Source organism: Alexandromys fortis, unplaced genomic scaffold (genome assembly GCF_014885135.2).
Source record: "Alexandromys fortis isolate MF-2015 unplaced genomic scaffold, M_Fortis_MF-2015_v1.1 scaffold_47, whole genome shotgun sequence".
Lineage (NCBI taxonomy): Eukaryota > Metazoa > Chordata > Mammalia > Rodentia > Cricetidae > Alexandromys > Alexandromys fortis.
Genome location: NW_026067957.1, coordinates 8,623,768 through 8,642,261, shown reverse-complemented (window position 1 = coordinate 8,642,261; position 18,494 = coordinate 8,623,768). Strand labels below are relative to the sequence as shown.

Here is an 18,494-nt window from a genome sequence, read left to right as displayed (position 1 = left end):
GGTGGGTGGTCCTTGGACTTCCCACAGGGCAGAGAACCCTGATTGCTTTTTGGGCTGACGAGGGGGGGGGATTTGATTGGGGGAAGGGGAGGGAAAGGGGAGGCGGCGGTGGGGAAGAGACAGAAATCTTTAATAAATTAAAAAATAAATAAAAATAAATAAATAAAATTGCATTTTGACAACTTTAAAAAAAAAAAAGAGTTTAGAATTTTGGTCCATGTCTAAAGGTCTGAGAGCCAGGAGTAGTGAGGACAGAGGAAGAGCATGCTCCATATCATGTAGTCAGGAGGGAAGGTATAACCTTATGCCTTTTTCTACCTTTGTGCTTTGCACAGACCCGCATTGGGTTGGGTGATATCCACTCTCAATGGGGAAGTCTATCTGCCTTATCCACAATTTAAATGCTCACCTTTCTCTCAAACATCTTCAAAGACAACCCCAGAAAGTTTAAGCGCCTACTGAGGTCTCTCTTTTCCAAGTCAAGTTAACATATAAAATCAATGATCACATAACTTATAGAATAATTTGGTGCTTATAAATACTATGAAGTTTTAAAAATAAAGTCAGGAGGTTGAGGGTAGAGAAGAGAAGCTAAAGAAAGAGTATTTTTAAGTATTTTTAAAGAAATAATAATATTTTAATTCTTTAAGGATAACATACAATGAATTATTGACCATAATCACCCACCCCTCGTCACTCCTCTCAGATCTACCCCTATTTCCCTACCCTGCCCCAACTTTGTGTCTTCCTTATTTATTTTTTAAGTAACCCATCAAGTATAACTTATGCTACTGATATATCCCAAATGTAGGACCATCCACTGGACTGTGGTCAACCTACCAGTGACTATACCCTTCAAGAAACTGACCCTTCCTCCCCAAGAGCCATAAATTCTCTAAATTTCTTCATTTATCAGTAAAATCTCAAGAGCTGCCCCAACACCTCTCTCTCTCTCTCTCTCTCTCTCTCTCAGTGTTGACTACCTCAATACTGTATATACCTAGTGCAGGCATCCACAGCTGCTGAGAGTAAATGAGTGCAGTGGTCCTGTCATGTCCAGTGGACACTGTTGCCCCATTCCATTCTACCTAACCTCAGACTCTTTTATTTATTTATTTTTTGTTGAAAAAAAATTTCTGCCTCCTCCCTGCCTCCCATTTCCCTCCCCCTCCTCCCACTACTCTCCCCCTCCCCCACTCCATTTCCTGCCCTGTGGGAAGTCCAAGGTCCTCCCCCCACCCATCTAGGTCCAGGAAGGTGAGCATCCAAACAGGCTAGGCTCCCACAAAGCCAGTTCATGCAGTAGGATCGAAACCTAGTGCCATTGTCCTTGGCTTCTCATCAGCCTTCATTATCTGCCATATTCAGAGTCCGGTTTCATCCCATGCTTATTCAGTCCCAGTCCAGCTGGCCTTGGTGAGCTCCCAATAGATCAGCCCCACTGTCTCAGTGGGTGGGTGCACCCCTCGCAGTCAGACTCTTACAGTATCTATGCTTCCTTCTTCCATTATGAACCCTGAACCTTGGGATTAGATGGCATATATGTCCCATTTGTAGGTGAGTATTCCACAGATACGTATTCTTTGCAGTTTGATCAGTCTGAGTTTCTTCATTAACCGTCACTCACTACACAAAGAAACTTCACCATGATGTCTAACTAAACTAATCTATGTGTATAGAGATAGAAATTTAGAGATCAGTTTGATACTCTGCCCATTTAACAGAAAAATAGTAGTTAGGTTTATCCCTTGACCTTTGAGCTCTCAAACCACAGGTTGTGGGCAAGATTTACAGTGCCAGGAATGAGTTTCCTTTTGTGGTACTGGCCTTAAATTGTTGGTCTCCTTCATAACATTCATGCCACTATTGTACCCATGGGCATTATCCTGCTGCAAGAGGTCTATTTTTCAGTGGGTTGAACAGAATATTTTCAGTTGCAGTTTGAACGTGATGGAGCTTCTCCAAAGCATTTAGGGTTTTGCTGCAGAAGTACTGAAATGAGAAGGGAATTATAAAGTTGTAACCATGTTTAGGACTTGTGGTTAAAGATTAAGAGTATAAACTGACCAAATGTGCTGGAAGTTGTCTCTGTAAACAATTTCCAAAGCTTACCCATAAATGTTATTTTTAACCTACTCCACGTAGTGGCCTGATGCTGATTGACAGTTCTGAGACATGACTGCACTGCACTTTTGTGTAGGCCTGTATGCTTCTAGGCATGTTTGATAGCACTGGTGAGTGCTTGTGTGCCGTGGAATCAGTGCTAATAGAGTCAGGAGGCTCCAGGCACAACATAGACCACAGAAGCATCCCTTTGTATCTTCATTCCACAAGGGTGGAACTTTATTTTTACACATACCTGACTTAACAGCCTTTGCCCTCTTTGTANTGACTCTACCATAGCCAGGGTCTGCACTGATGTCCCTGGCTACTGTTACAATCATTGCAATTCACCTTAATAAAGATGTATGCACTAAAGAGTATACTGTGTGACTCACTGGGCCAGACTAGAGCTTCCATGCCGAGCCTTTTCTGCTTGTTTGTTTTGAATTATTTTTTGTGGGCCTTTTTTGTTGTTGTTATTTTGGTTTTACTTTTAAATTTTGTTTTGGGTGGGAGGTTGCAAAGGCAGAGGGCACAGCGAGTGGTGGATGAGTGGAATCGGGATGCATGACATGATGTGAAATCCACAAAGAACCATGAGGAAAGTTTTAAAATTTTAGCACGTAAATGTTCTCAGTATCCACTTAATTATCATTAAGCATCATTAACTATACAGTTAATTATCACCAATTCTCACAGTGCTATGCAACCATCAGCACTATCAAAATATCCTGAAGCTTTTCATCATCCCAAACAGAAACCCTGTGTTTGCCAAATAGTAACTCTTTGCTTATAGCTCCTGGCTCCTGGTAGCTCCCATGTACTTTCTGTCTCTATCAACTTGCTTATTCCCTTGGTGCCAGTGATTTATTTATCATTTTGTATCCATATTATCTCCTTCAAAGGGTTCATTGGTAATGATTCCCTGCTATTACACAGGTGATATTATAATACTATGTTTTGTTTACTGTTGGTGGACATTAGCTGTTTCAATTTGATTGCTGTTACTAACATTGCTGTAAATACTGGTATACAAGCGTTTCCTCCCCAACTTTCACTTCTTTGGGATGAAACCAGGCCTCCAATTGTTGGATCCTATCATAACTTTCTGTTTAACTTTTAAGGAACTGCCAGACATTTTCCACGGCAGCCACATCTGACATTCCCATCAGTGGTTCATATGTGCTCCAATTTCTTCCCATCTTCCCACATACGCTTTTCCCATTTTTTGGTGGCAGCTATCATAATGAGTATGAAATAGAATTTTTTGTAGTTTTGGTTTTTTTCTCCATGGCTAGTTATGCTGAGTATCTTTCACATGTTTATTGGATCTTTAGATAGTTGTTTAGATAGTTATCTAGTTATTTCTCAGCCCTTTGCCCTATTGGAATCAGAGCGTTTGGAGGTTTTGCTGCTGCTCTTGGGCTGTGAACGTTCTTCGTGCACTGTGCATGGCACTGTTGGTTATATAGATCTCCTCATTCCTTGTGTAGAATACTCTGTTTTTAAGGGTTCTTTCTATTGAAATTATTCTGCTTTATGTTAACAGAGCCATCTCTAAATACCAGTTGTCTCTAAAGTTACCGGTGATAAGTGACTTCGCTGATAAACATTGACTATAGGCAAGAGATAAGTTACCAGTAATTTATTATATGCAAAAACCCAGCTTAGTAATTGTGAAACTAAAGTTATTTCCATTAAAGGGAACAGTAATGTCCAGCTTGCCAAATTAAATTTGTGGTAGAATAGTAGCCATTTAACAACATGCTTCTCAGCCTCCATCTCCATCCTGTATTCTTCTTTCACTGAGCCTCCAGAGAATTTAAAAGGTGGCTCCTCAGAGGCAAATTAACAATAAAGCTGTTGAAGCTTGGGTTTCAGAGCCTCTCATGTGGATGGGCGCCATCTAAGATGCTATAACCCAATTACAGACTTGCAATTGTGTTTTTTAAAGAAGTGCCCCCTCCTCCAGTTTTATAGGCTTAAAGCCCACAAAATCCAGATGTGCCTCTGGATATTTCTTCCATCTAAAACCCTTGTTTAATTACTGCTGCTCTGCTGGAAAGCCAGCGTGGGGTATGCTGCTAAGTTCAAAGTTATTTATGACAGGCTTTTTTCCTTGCAGAGCCTCTGCTCTGGAGCGCCAAGCTACCACACTGCTTACAGAAGGAAGTGGGCTGCCGGTATCTCTAGGCGACAGCCCCAGTGTGCTTTGTTGGCTTTTGCACTAAGTTCTGTTGGTGCACAGTGCTTGCTTAGCTCTGGGTACTTAGAAAAACATGTTAACCAAATCAGGGAACCATGGATCCTAGTTGTGCCCTTAAAATTGTGCATGGCCTTTTGTGCTCCACACAGAGCCATAGATAAAAACTCCTGTTTACACCGCGGAAACTAAAATGCCACTTGTGGGGTTGAAGATGAATCTTTGATAGATGAGCGGCTCCCTGTACTCATCGGAGCTTCAGACTCTTAAGCAGGCTTTCATTGGGAAGATAAGAGAACTTTGATTAAAATTTAAATCAGAACATATTCTCTGTTGTTTAACTACAAGACATTAGTGAAAAAATTACTCATCAACATTAATCTATTTTATATTATCTTATTTTCCCTAGAAGGTATTAATAACTCTGAGGATTTATGAATGTACCTGAGGAAAATATCAGCAAAGCCCCCGCTAAGGCCTCTTTCTTTAAAAATAAACAAATAACTAACATCTGATTTTTCTACCTCTTGCCACTTCTCTTTTTCTTGTTTTCTTTTTAAAAAAAAAATAGAATTGATTTTAGTGCTATAAACTGTTATTCACAAAGAAGTTGATGATTGTTTAGGAACCAATTAATTGAACTTGTCAAACATGGTTGCAAAACTTTCATTTCTCTAGTGAGTTCTTTCTAAACTGCCTAGTATTTAAACAGATAACATTTAAATTTTTTATTTATTCTTTTCTCATACAATACATCCAGATGACAACCTCTTCTCCCTCTAATCCTCCCAATTCCCTCACTTTCCTCTCCCCCAGATCCACGCCCCCTGTTTCTACCCAGAAAAGAGCAGACCTGCCAGGAAATGAACATGGCACAAGATACCATAAGGCTAGGCACAAACCCTCACAGCAAATCTGAGCAAAGCAACCCAGTAGTAGGAAAGGGGTCCCAAGATCAAGCACCTACCACTGCTAGGAGTCCCCCCCCCCCAACTCCCTCCTTGACAGAAAACACCAAACCAACAAATATACCATATATGCAGGGCACCTAGGTCAGGCCATGCTGGTTCAGCAGTTGCCAGTTCAGTCTGTGAGCTCTAATGAGCCAGGGCCATGCCGTCCTAATGTCCTCGATCCCTCTGGCTCCCACGGTTCCTCCTGCCCTTCTGTAAAGGTCCCCTAAAGCTCTGAAGCACCTTGGTGGAGACCTTCAACCTGCTCTCTCCACCTAATGTTTGACTGTGGGTCTCTGCATCTGTTCCTATCTTTTTTTTCTTTCCCTTTCTGTTTCTCAACAATTCCATCCTAAAACCCACTACTTGGTTCAGAGAAAGGTCATGCATATACCACCAGGTACTCAAACATTGCCCACGAGAACCCAGTCACTGCTGGCGTCATCTGGTGAGCAGTAGGGTATGGCACAGAATTTGGAGTGAGTTTGGAAGTTCTCTGCATGGGTGAGGATGGCTGCATCAGGAGCGAGAATCCATACAGGGAAGTGCATAGAATAGTTAAGATTATTGGAAACAACAGGGGAACGGACTACTTAGCGACAGAAAACACAGTCACAAGATGTGGAGAGGGAGAAAATCAGGACTAATGTTTGCGATGTTGTCAGTAAAAGTATTGACATGAACTGAGAACTTTCATTACTTAGAGAGATATAAACACTTAAAGTTGACAGCCCTAGTAGTATCTCACTTTCCGCAGTTTCATTTCCCTATACCAAAGTCAGTCTAGAAATGAACAATTCACAAGTTTTAAATTGCACATCATATCTACTAGCACAACAGATGTCATGCATAATGTTCTGCACAGGCTGAGACACAGTACCCCTTTGTCCGGGGAACCTACACTGTGTGCACTACCTGTTCGCTAGCCATTTAAAAGCTCTCAGCTGGCTCTCAGGGCGACTGCCCAAGTGTTGCATTTCTTGGGTTCAAGTAGCACTTAATGGTGGCGCAAAAGTGCGAGAATAGTGATGCTGGCAATGTTAATGTGTCAAAGGGACGTCAGTCAGTGTTTTCTCTAAGTGATACTGCAGAAGTCATCAATAGTATCATAAGCATGTAACATGACAAACTATGCACATTTTCAGACATGCATCTGGAGTGTATCCTCTGAGAACCATCAGAAGCAGTATCATTGAATTCTGGGATTATCCACTGGAGTTAGCCTCCAAAAGGGAAAGAAACCTTTATAATCAATAAATATCTTATCTAACAGGAAACTACTTTAGGTGTGAGGGGGAGTGAATGCATGTATGATTTTGAGAGAGAGAGAGAGAGAGAGAGAGAGAGAGAGAGAGAGAGAGAGAGAGAGAGATGTTAGCTACTGAGACACCTTAGCTTTACCAAAGGCAAGTGACTATTTCTAGCTGTAGATCATACAGATCACGGAATCCAAATACTATGTTATTGTAAAAGAAACCAGGACTTTTACCACAGCATGAGGAACTGTATTAAAGGATTGCAGAATTAAGAGGGTTGAGAACCACTGTCTGATACAGGCCAGGCCCCTTGCCTTGGCAATGACACCACCAAGAGTGGCCTGGTTCTTCCGCACATCAACTAACATTAGTAATCAAGACAAATCTCCATAGACATGTACACATGACAACCCAATATGAATAATCTCTCACTGAGAATCTCTTCCCAGGAGATGCTAAATTGAGTCAAGTTGAAATATAAAGCTAACCATCACAGTTCTCTACAAGAAAAACTACCTACCTGCAACCAATAAATATGTCAGCTTCAAAGATCTTCTTACCCGTTTTGGTTAAGACAGTACAGAGATGTCAGCTATGCAGCATTGGGTCTGATGCACAAAGGGAATTGTTAGAACAACTGAATGGTGTCTGTGAGATGCTCGGTGTGCAAACTGCTTGCCATGCAAGTCTGATGACCTGAGTTCAAGCCCCAGTACCCACTGTAAAGGAGAAAATTTAACCTAAAAGTTGTTCTCTGGCTTCGACACATCCTGTGACATGCAAGTGGCCTTACTCAGGCACACACACCAAATACACATACACACCTAAATTCATATCTACATCTACAAATACTCAAAAACACATATGTTCACACACAAATAATAAATTAAAATTTAAAAATAATAACCAAATGGAACTTGAACGTGCTAGTAATGTTTTGGTGCAGCTTTCCTGATTTTTGAAACTGTGTCTATATAAAAAAAGTCTTCAAAGAAGATACAACTCCTAGTTTTAAAGAGTAAAGAAGATGAGGTTGACAACGTCCAGGCAACTTGTTAGGCCCACAACACCCTGTCACCACGCTGTCATTGCAACTTTCTGTTAGCTTGAGGTGTTTCAGAACAAAATGAAAATTTCAGACTGCTAAAATCATGTTTAACTATTCAAACCCCACAGTGTGTGAGGACTTTATGTTCTTCTGGTGGATCATCAAAACTGTCCTGAGAATTCCTGTGGTGTAGTCCATCATAATGCCTTTCAATGGCTTGAAAATATACTTACTTATGGCTGCTTTAAGATCTCATTCAATTTCCAAATTGTACATGGATTGGTATATCACTATTAAGATCTCTTCTGTGAAGACATTTGAGAATTCAGATCATCTCCCCTCTCCCCAAATCACAGAAGAGACGTGGAAGTGACAATAGCGTCCTTGACCCAGAATCAGTCCATCTTGAAGAAGCACTAGAAACTCTGGAGAGATGGTCTGTGCTTTAGAGCATCCCTGCCTTCCCAGAGGACACAGTTCAATTCCCAGCACCCACATGGTGGCTTACCCCTGTCTGTCACCCCAGTTCCACGGGATCTGACACCCTCTTCTGGCCTCATCAGGCACTGCTTGCAGTGTTGCATAGACATACTTGCAGGTAAAACATTCATGCACACATGCAGAAATAACAACAGCAGCAACAACAAAAACAATAAAAAGACATTGCGGTGCTCCAATGGCACAATGAACACACTGTGCAGGGTGCTTAATATGGAAACCCGTGGAACAACTGCAGGGGAGCATGGTGGACAGAGCCAACGCTCCCTGCTGGTACTTACCAGTTAATGCCTTCATCTCCTTCCCAGGACATCTGCTTACATCTCAGGGACTCGCAGAAAACAACTTTAAAGCTTATGATTCAAATGCTGCATTGGAAAGTGTTCATGGGGAGCTCAGGGTTACCCCTCACTCTTCAGGAAATCTTGTACTTGTCTATTCCACTTCTCACTCAGTCCAGCAGGTGGTAGCCTACACAGGGACAAAGTTCTTCCTTCCCCTTCCCCAAGTGACAAGCAGACCCATTTGAAAACCAAAAGAAATGTGGCTGAGCTCTGCGCCTTCTCTACACCGCACAGGAGAAGGATTTCCTGGGTTGTTCTCTGGGTGGATATAAGGACCGAAACCATCCAGCAGAAGGAGGCCAAAATAGTTCTCTGTTCATGTGTGTTCATGTGGTCTTCTGAACCTCAAGTTTTTGTCTTCTTCATATTTTCCAGAAATTCCTCTGATCTTATATCTCTTTGCCCTGATTTCTGTGACGTGGCTTTGGGGAGGACTGCATATGGCCTACAGACACGTCTGGATGTTGGTTCTCTTTGTCATTTTCAATAGCCTGCAGGTAAGGCAAGCCTTCCAAGGCCACACACATCTAATGAATGCAAAACTCAAGTGTCAACATTCAAGAAGTAAGAGTCTACTTGCAGATGAGTTTGCGTGCACAGTGACGTACAAAGTCTTAGAAAAATGTGGTGGGGGCCAAATAGCTAACATTTGAAATATGTCTGGAATTCCAACTTACCCATCATGTACGCTTGAAAAGGAAAATATTTACTTGTTTCTTTTCAGCAATATTAAGTAACTGCCAAAATATGTTCTTTATGGTTAGTTATGATCAGATAGCAACCATGTAGGACCGATGCACATAAATGGGCCATAGCTGTGTCTAGACATTAGGTCAATTGAGTAGTTAAATGGATGTTTAAGCAATTTCCGCTTAAACCCTAATGTTTAGACACAAGAATATTTCAGTGACTAAAAAATGATTTCACCCTTTCTTGAGTCCAATGGTGGCAATTTTAAGTTAATTTTACAAATATATTTGGGTAGTATGACTAAAAGTTATTAGTGATTTTTAGTGCTTTTGTTAAATGGGAAAACTTTTCTTCTGAAATTATCAAATGGAACAAATGAATACATTTTTCTTATTTTCCAAAGTAAAAAAGAGCCCTTAGACTAAAAAAAAAAAGTCATGAAATTACCAAGAATACTTTTACATAGTTACTATTTTGTGCGCCATGTTGTAAAAAATGTATATATGCATATATACATAAAATTAGAGTCACACACAAAACCTTTGGGTCAATACCTAGTCTTAAAGTAGAAGAAAGAAAGAGGAAGGGGAGACAAATTCTTCAATATGAATATAGCCTACATGATGGCATTGACTGGTTAGGAAGGGAAAACCATAAAGTGACCTTAAAGTTTAGAAACGGTGGAACATGGGCATCTCTGTATAGGACATTGGAGCACATACACTGCCCAAAAGGTCGCTGGTACTATCAATACCTAGAGAAGACAGCCATACCCTTGTAGGACTGACAATTGAAATGAGTAAACAGTTAGCTCCAAGTTATGCAGTGACAGGTGATATATGAGCAGGGTGTTATGGGAGCTGAGAAAACAGTCATTTCCATACCTGTACCAGCATGCAATCAATGCGGCATGCAATGGTGAGCCATTAGGTCAGAGGCCCTGCCTTGGACACCTAGGTTCTAGCAGAAATAAGATCAGAGTCCACATTAACAGCCTGCTGTTGGGTAACAAATATTTTCCTGGGGAGACAAAACACAGTCATCTAGTCACCCCAGATAGTCAGGCAGCCCAAAACAGACCAAACTGTGAATGCCACCAAACTCAGACTTAGTGAACCAATGACTTTTGTTGGGGTTACTTAAGGAATATGGGTGAGGGGTTACTTATAAGAGAAGAAATTACTCAAAGACAGCTGCATCACCAAGACCCTCACCCCAGTTTGGGTGACAGCTCCCAAAGCTGAGAACCTGGAGCACACTGCATGGGCTGCAGACAGCTCAACAAGATGAAGACTGTCCTTTCCAGCTGCCTCAGTTGGTCTAAGCCTCCTCCAGACAGTGCAGCTGGTTTCTGCTTCTCCCAGGGAGCGGAGTCTGGTCACACAGTCTTCTTTTGCAGCTCAGCTTGGTTTCTGGAGTCTTTTTTGCAGCTGTGCTCTGTTTACTGTGTCAGATAAGGGCCTAGTGAATCTGTTCAGTTCTAGGGACTTCTTGAAGCTGTTTTTAGGGGTTTAGTTACCTGTTTAAGGAGGTCCCTGCTGAATGGAAAGTTGTGACCTCAGTGCTGTGACCTCAGAGAAGGCTGTCACAACATCTGCACTTGCAGTGCTGTGACCTCAGAGAAGGCTGTCACAATATCTGCACTTGCATTTGATTTGGTGGCTGCACAATGGTCCAGGAGTGATTCAGATTTTTAAATATTTGCTGCAGGCCTTTAAAATTGGGAAACATTGAAAACCTGAATTCCTGACTTGTTGCAGAGCAGTGCATGCATGGTGGTGGTTTTTAAGACACTGTGTAGACAGAATATGTGACGTCACATTGTATATGGTGTGCTTTATTGCCCCTACCTGAATCCATAACACCCCCATGCTTTTAGGACAAATGAAGAATGTGTGGCTATCGATGGGCTCTTTCTGGCTGAGAAAACAGTGTTACCCAAAGTTGTAAAAGAAGAAAGTGATTAACATTGTCTAGATTAAGAAAAGGGTTGAACGGGGAAGAAAAATGAAAGAGGAGACAGAAAGGGCAGGTTGTCTTGAATACCACCAGCTCCTGCACTCTTTCGAGATGGTTGCCAGCTGCCTTATCCAAAATGAAGGCTTCAGACTTGGGAGTTTGGATTATTTTGACTTCATGAATTTTATTGTCAACTTTTTCTCCCTTTGAATGGGGATGACATGTTCATACACTCACGATTGCCCTTTCAAAGACTGTCTAGAAATGTTTAGAATGGAATACTGAGAAGAGCCACTGAGCAGGCAGGCTGTTGTTATCTGAACTACGGTATTCTGACATTGTTCTTCAGGTGTAGCGGTAGTGACAGGTTTTAGGGCTGTTGAGATTTGGTTAGTGGTTACATATGAGAATGAAGAGTGCAGGAGAAGAACATCACTGAGAAATTCCTGACTTGGATGGTAAGTAGATGTGAAGATCGTTCCTTACATGAAGACCATGGTTCTGGGGAATACGCAGCAGAGCTGGGAGAGCTTTTAGTGACACTGTTAATTACAGCAACCTTTCCGTGACTGGGTATGTGGTGATGCTGGTGAAAGCAATTGCTAAGAAGTGATCAGAGAGCACAGAGGAGAAGGAGGCTACAAGTTTGTTATTGCTGTAGGAAAGAGAGCTTCAACAAGATGCAGTAGCTACTCCATGGCTGTGAAGAAGCCAATAGGAAGGAGAACACACATACAAGCAACGTGACTTCATGGGGCAGCTTCAGAACTTTCTATGAATTCAAGGTCCATGAGCTACATGAAGGAAAAAAATCACTGGACCTCACTCCCGGAGCTGTTCTTACAATATCTGGATGGGCTCCAAAAATGTTCAGTTCTGACAAGTTTCTGAGTGACACCAAATCAGGGATTTAGGGGCCATAGTCTAAGTGGAGAAGGCGGGAAAAAATAGAGGAGACTTATAGTTTAGGAAGAGCGGATGGTTCACAGAGGAGATTTCTGATCCTTGTGAAAAAAAAAATGAGGGAGAAAGTGACAACCATAAAACTGGCTCTACACAAGGTCAGGCTGAGGCAAGAGGAGCAGGAGCTGAAGAGGCATCGCCTGCCAGCTAGAAAAATCTACTCCCGTCAGTGGTAGACATGGCAGACCTCGCAGCCGAGAGATGGCATTTTATCTAGTAGCCTCCAATCTTCGGCCGAGCTGCAGGGTCACGTGTGTAGAGGAGTGAGTTAAAAGCCTGAGGGGGCACATGAAAAGCGGGGAGCAACTTGTATGTAGAAAGTAACTCAAGCTGTATTCGAAGATGCTCAAGAGCTAAAATCAGTGGGGTTCTGTGGAATTTGTGTTTGTAATGGAGCCAATCAGAAGTCACTAAGTCAGCTGCCTTCCCAACCTGGAAGTCATGACCCCTTTGGCAAACCTCTACCTCCAGAAATATTTACATTACAATTCGTAACAATAGCAAAATTACAGTTAGGAAATAACAACAAAAATAATTTTATGGTTGGGGGTCACCACAACTTGAGGAACCGTATTAAAGGGTCACAGCACCAGGAAAGCTGAGAAGCACTTCATCAGATAATACAGACTGTAAGACTGTGGTGGTAGCCCATGTTGTCTACTGAACTACATACTTGCATACATACATACATACTGAAACAGCTGTGCTAAGTACAATGGTGGATTTCATCAGAAGATAGAAAAATTATTATCTCTTTTCAAGGTCCTTATTGCAAGCTAAGTAAAATCTAAAACTATTGCAAACTCGTGTTTAATGAGCTAATTTTTTCTCTGTGACATTCCTGGAGCAATGACCCTGTGTGACACTACTGTGTCTTACTGAGCACCTGGCACACACAGTCTTGATATCAGGGACTCAGTAAAATCAGTCTTCAAAGTCATGCTTGTAAAGGACCTTTGAAATGGTCATTTCTCTGGATTTCATGAGTCAATTTAATTTATAAACTCCCCTGAGTCTTCAACTTAAGCACTTCCATGCTGTATGCCTATAGAATAATAGGATCTTCCAGGTATGTTCCATGGGCACTCAATGATTTGTCTTTAATTTTTGTTGAGTTTCTGTGACCACAAATTATAGTTTGTTGGGTTTTTGTGACCACAAAATTATACTGTGTATTTGTGCTTTCCTTGGTTCGTTTTGCTTTGTTTCGTAGGTTGGTTAGTTTTTTGAGATAGGGTCTCTCTGTGTAGTGCTGGCTGTCCCGGGACTTACTCTATAGACCAGGCTGGCCTCGAATTCAGAGATCCACCCACTTCTGCCTCCCGAGTGCTAGGAGTAAAGGCCTGTGCCACCACTGCCAGGCATGCCTGCCATGCCTTGTATATTTTGCTCAGGGATTCCTGCCTTATGTTTTAAAATCTGGATTATTAAGATGCCATGGGTCCTGTGAGAGCAATGAATAAAAGGTGTATTTCTTTTATGTGTTGTTTGATACATTTTAAATAAGGAACCTTTTTCACTTGAAATCCTGTTGGAAATACATTAATGACTGAAAGATCCAAGTTGGACTGTCACACTACTAATATATTTGAGCATTTGGAAATATATACATGTAAATTTATATATTTTAAATCATAATAAGAAAATGCGAATGTAAGATTAGAATAAAATCATCATTCTAACTATATCAGTTATTATGTCTAAAATTCAGTTCCCCATGAACTGTAAAAAAAAAAAAAACCAACAAAACACACACACAAAAAAAACCTAGAAATTTCTCCAAGAACTGAACTCATGTTCAAATTCTTTTTGGTTTATAACCATTAGTTATATTTCTTGGACTTTTTTATGTGTGGGTTTTTTTTTAATCCACTGTGTATTATGAGCAAAATATGGAGAATAAAAATAAAAAATACCTTTTAAATTTGGACCCCAGGAATCTTTTCCTTATTTCAGTAACTAATAGAAAAGATGCAAGCATGTCATATCTAGTCTTGCTACCGTCCCATGATCCTCTGTGGGTGGACCCAATTGTCCACTGAGCTTTGTTTCGTGTCAGAGTCAGGACTCCAAGGCTGCTAAATAGAAAGCAATATTCCCTTACTTGTCCATCATGCGTAGATCTCAGGACGCTTCCCTCCATGTTTCTGGCTGGACTTTCTCAGTTCACTGAGCATGGTACCTACTGCCCGATTTACCTCCCAACAACTTCCCAGCTCTAGTGAGAAAACAACTTGTTCCTTAGCAATCTCAGGAAGGACCACGCTGTTCCACCCCACTCATATCCCAGACAGGAACCAGTCACATGGTGGCCCGGGCTCAAGCCAGGCCCGAACTGGTTCCATGTACTGAGTCCAATGGTGGAAAGGGTCAAATTGATCCTAAAACAGTGGTGGACTGTGTATCAAGAGAAAAGATTTTCTTGCCAATAGTAGAGATCAGGTCAAAATAACAGATGTCCACTGTACATACTTTCTAAATCTCCTTGTTCATTAATTCAAGTTTTGAGGAAGCCAAGGACAGCTGTTGTCAAACTACTAGGAGCTTTGGTGTCTGTTATCAGTGCCAAATTCATAATAGACAGCATTTCTTTAATCCCCTGTTATATCATTGCAATAACTTCTATTTTAAAAGTACAATGAATTGACTTTGACATTCTTTTTAAGAAGGTTTTTTAAATTCTGTGATGTCAGGGGAGGTCTGTACGTGTAAGTACAGATGCCTGAGAAGGCCAGAGAGTTGGATCGCCTGAACTGGAGTTACAGGCAGTTGTGAACCACCTGATATGGATGCTGGGAACTGAACACATATACTCTACAAGAGCAGTATGTGTTCTTAACCTATGAGTCATCTCTCCAGCATGAGTTTGTCATTTCTTAGTGGATTCACACTACTATTTATAGATCTGATTTCTTGAAATATTTGAGCCAGAGTATATCCAAATTTGTTTAACAATGAAGGGGAATAATTACCAGGCTGATACTTGGCTGGGAGGCATAAGTAGGACCCCATCCATCATTAAAATACTACTGAATCTGTTCCATGCTTCTACAGATCTCATAAACAGCCCCAGATTTTAGCCACAGAAAGTGTCTGCAAAGTCATGGCTCTTTTCCTGCACACGACACTGTACCACTCGGATTGAAGAATGCCCAGACCAGAGTTATCATTAAATGCAGCAAATCACAGCAGTGACTGGGATCTACAATGTGGTCCTGTGTTTAATAAGAACCAGTTAGAGTCAGTCTGGCATGCGTCACTTAGTTTAGGTTTGCTTCTGTGTTTCTTACTGTCAAAATTTTACTGGATGGTGAAAGAAATAGACTAATGCAATACAAAATCAAGCCTCCCTCCCCCACCCTTTGTTTGGAATTCCCACTTAGCATCCTGTGCAGCTCACTGCAGGTGTCGGCTTCGATACGGTACACATTTAGTCTTGGCTGCTTTCTTTGGAGGATAAACAGCTCTTGGGAAATATGCATTGTTAAAATAATCAGTTACAGAGAACTAATTGTTTCAAGACACTCCCTTCACTATTGCCTTCCAATAGCCAAAAAGCCAACAGTAATAAGAAATGTCACTTCGTTTCCATTAGAGACTAGCACATGAACTATTCATGAAGAGTGTGAAGCAGTCCTCCCTCTTCCCAGAAAATCCTGGAATAAACATGGAGAAGACAGGGAGGCTGGGGCTCTTCATCTTTCATCTCTTTGTTGATTTATCCCAGAGCTGTGTGTCAAGTTCACTTGGAGGGGGTGGGGAGAGGACCGACAGAGTCCATTTGTCTTGTAGAGTAAGATTCAGAGGGTCTAATGAATACCTTCCACACTCTTCAGAGCACCCTGAACATCCCCATAACTGTTCAAATAAATACACAGAAGCCGAGGGGAGCAGGTGTATTTTAACATCCCCTGTCACTTCTCCCCAAGCTCTCCAGAGTTTGGTACCATATGGTCTGATAAAATGTCTGTTTATGTAAGCTACTCACTCCTCTGACAGTGCGTGCCTCTCAAAAAGCTGCAGGCTTTCCACTTGGCAGGAGCTCTGTTTTCCAGGTATGTGCTCCCGAAGCTGGGTTGCCAGTGAGCAACACTGAGTGAAGTAGGGGAATATTTATCACGTGGTCACACGTAGCCACACAGAACTTCCCAAAGCTGACTCTGTCTTTCTAAAACAGGTGCCTCAGTTTCCCCTGCCCCAGCACAGCCATTCTATCCTTTAGCTTTTTTCCTCATGGTTTCATTGTTGTTTTTGTTGTTGTTTTCCTTTTTTGTATTTTCTGGGTCCTCTATACCCACATTTTTTCAGTTCACTTTAACAGTACAGCACACTGTAATACCCAAAATTGCAAGCTTAGCAGCTTTGAGTAACCAAGATGCAAATAAATGTTGTCCGCCAAACAGTTCTGGAAAGCAGAGCAAGCAGTGATGTATGAGAGCCGCTTTTATGTAGTCAGTCAGATTCATCCTCTTATTGTTAATATATTTTTCTCAGAGTCTAAAACTTTATTACCTTTTTATATTGTTCAATTTCTAGTGTGGGGGAGGATTGTCTTTTATAATATTTTTCTGCACATTTTACAATAACTTTCTTTAATGCTTGACTGCTGTGTCCCCTAGAATGAGCATACAACTGCTAAGCAAACTCAGTTCTACCCCATCACTGGGTGATCAGGGTTGAACCAAGGGCTTCTGGTGTCCTTGGCAAATTCTCCTGTTCAGCTACACACCCTAGTCCTCTAACCTTAATTCTGCTCTTTTACTTGATGTATCTGAGAAATAGTTGTCTATTTTCTAAACAAGTGATGATTCTAGACCTAAATTGTGTCCTTGTAAACGTGTTATATAAAATATGTATGCATGCATATGTCATATAAATTTGTAAACTATACCATATTTTATAAATGTAAAACTCTATAAACTAATCATTGAACAGAAAGGTTTGTCTCGTGAGCCGCATAATCAAAACTGAGGCCAAAGGGATGAGCTCACTATCTCTGTCTTCTTTGAATCTCCCATTGGACCACTGGTACTCCTCCGAATAAGTTCAGTGCATTCCCTTCATAGAGATGCTATTGGTCCATCAATCTTAGTTGTAACACAAAGCTCTTGTGTACTTTGTACTGTCTTGCTTAAATATGTAACCAGTGCCTTATAATTCAAGCAAATGATTTATAAAGCTGAAATGGTTTTGTGTTGGGAGTGCAGATAGACGGGTACAGGACCTGGCACAGCCTCCGCCCTACAGCACTGAAAGGCAAAGGTAGAAGTAAATACAACTTTAGCAGTGTAAATCCCACAGCAGGCAGTTTCTGTAAACCTCTGGAAAGAAATGTTTCGATTTGTCACAATAGAACTTCCTTTGGAAGGCTTGGGCGTATCGCTTGATCAGTAGATCTTCAGGCTTTGTGACAGTCACCTAGTTTGTCTCTTCTCCTGGGGACAAACTCGGGTGAAAGTCTTTCTCCTGCCTGGCACTCCCTGGTCTTCATCTCCTCACTTCTCAGCCTTGTGAGCTTCATGAATTCTTTAACTTCCAGGCAGCTGCTTTCTGCTCAGTTTCCCAGCCCTCCACTCTCAGCAAGCAGCTGAAAGGTCCTGTAGGTCTCATTTTATTTGGAACTTTCCTTCCTTATGTCTACTCTTATTTTGTTGGTCCGTTTGAATATTGTTTGTTGGGAGACATCTGGTGCATATTCTGCTTTCTGTACATCAACCAGTCCTCTGACTCAGAATTGGAACATTCTTTAGAGGGACAACAAAAGCAAACACAAACAGCGGTAAACACAGGGTGCCCTATTTAATGAGCTTCCTTCTCTCTAGGATGTTGGACCAGCTATTCTGATGCCTTCTGCCATTTTGTTATAGTATATATGTGTCTAGAACCCCTTCTCCACCTTACACAGTTCTGTGCAGTGATGTTAGTCTGATATTTTCTCATCTGCCAGAGCCAGCAAATCTAAATGGATTTAGTTCAACAAATATCTCATAAATTTTTAAATGAAACAAAATTCATATTAATAAATGGAGCTACTAAAAGCACTGCAGTTCATCAGGAATTTAGTGACTACTGTTGGGACACGTGCACTGATGGAACTGTAATTCAGGGATGTTTGTGCACGAAACATTGCACAGTCAGCAGATGAGGCACACTTAATGCTTGGTGTAGCATCAAGATTAAATAAACTTCCGGAGAGGGCTTTAGAATCTATAATCTGTCATTCACAGATTAATGTTTAGAAACCACATACCTATTTCAAAAACTGGATGAAAATATTAGAAAGAGTCATCAAGATGTTTGTGTGGCAAGGGCCACACAAATCCGGGATTCTGTATTCAGTCCCTGGAGCCCACAGAGGAGGGGAAAAAACTACTCCCAAAATTGTACTCTGACCTGCACATGCATGCCCACAGCACATGCATACCCACACTGTCATACACACGTCATATATACACATACCAGGAGAATAAATACATG

General features: G+C 41.3%; 1 protein-coding gene across 1 annotated transcript in view; it reads left to right on the top strand.

The window, feature by feature from the left end:
- The window catches only part of Adgrv1 (adhesion G protein-coupled receptor V1), a 530,822-nt gene that overhangs the window by 458,072 nt on the left and 54,256 nt on the right, over window positions 1-18,494 (top strand). Inside the window, 1 exon segment of the mRNA XM_050152479.1 lies at window positions 8,781-8,902. Within this exon segment, the coding sequence (XP_050008436.1) occupies window positions 8,781-8,902 (122 nt within the window).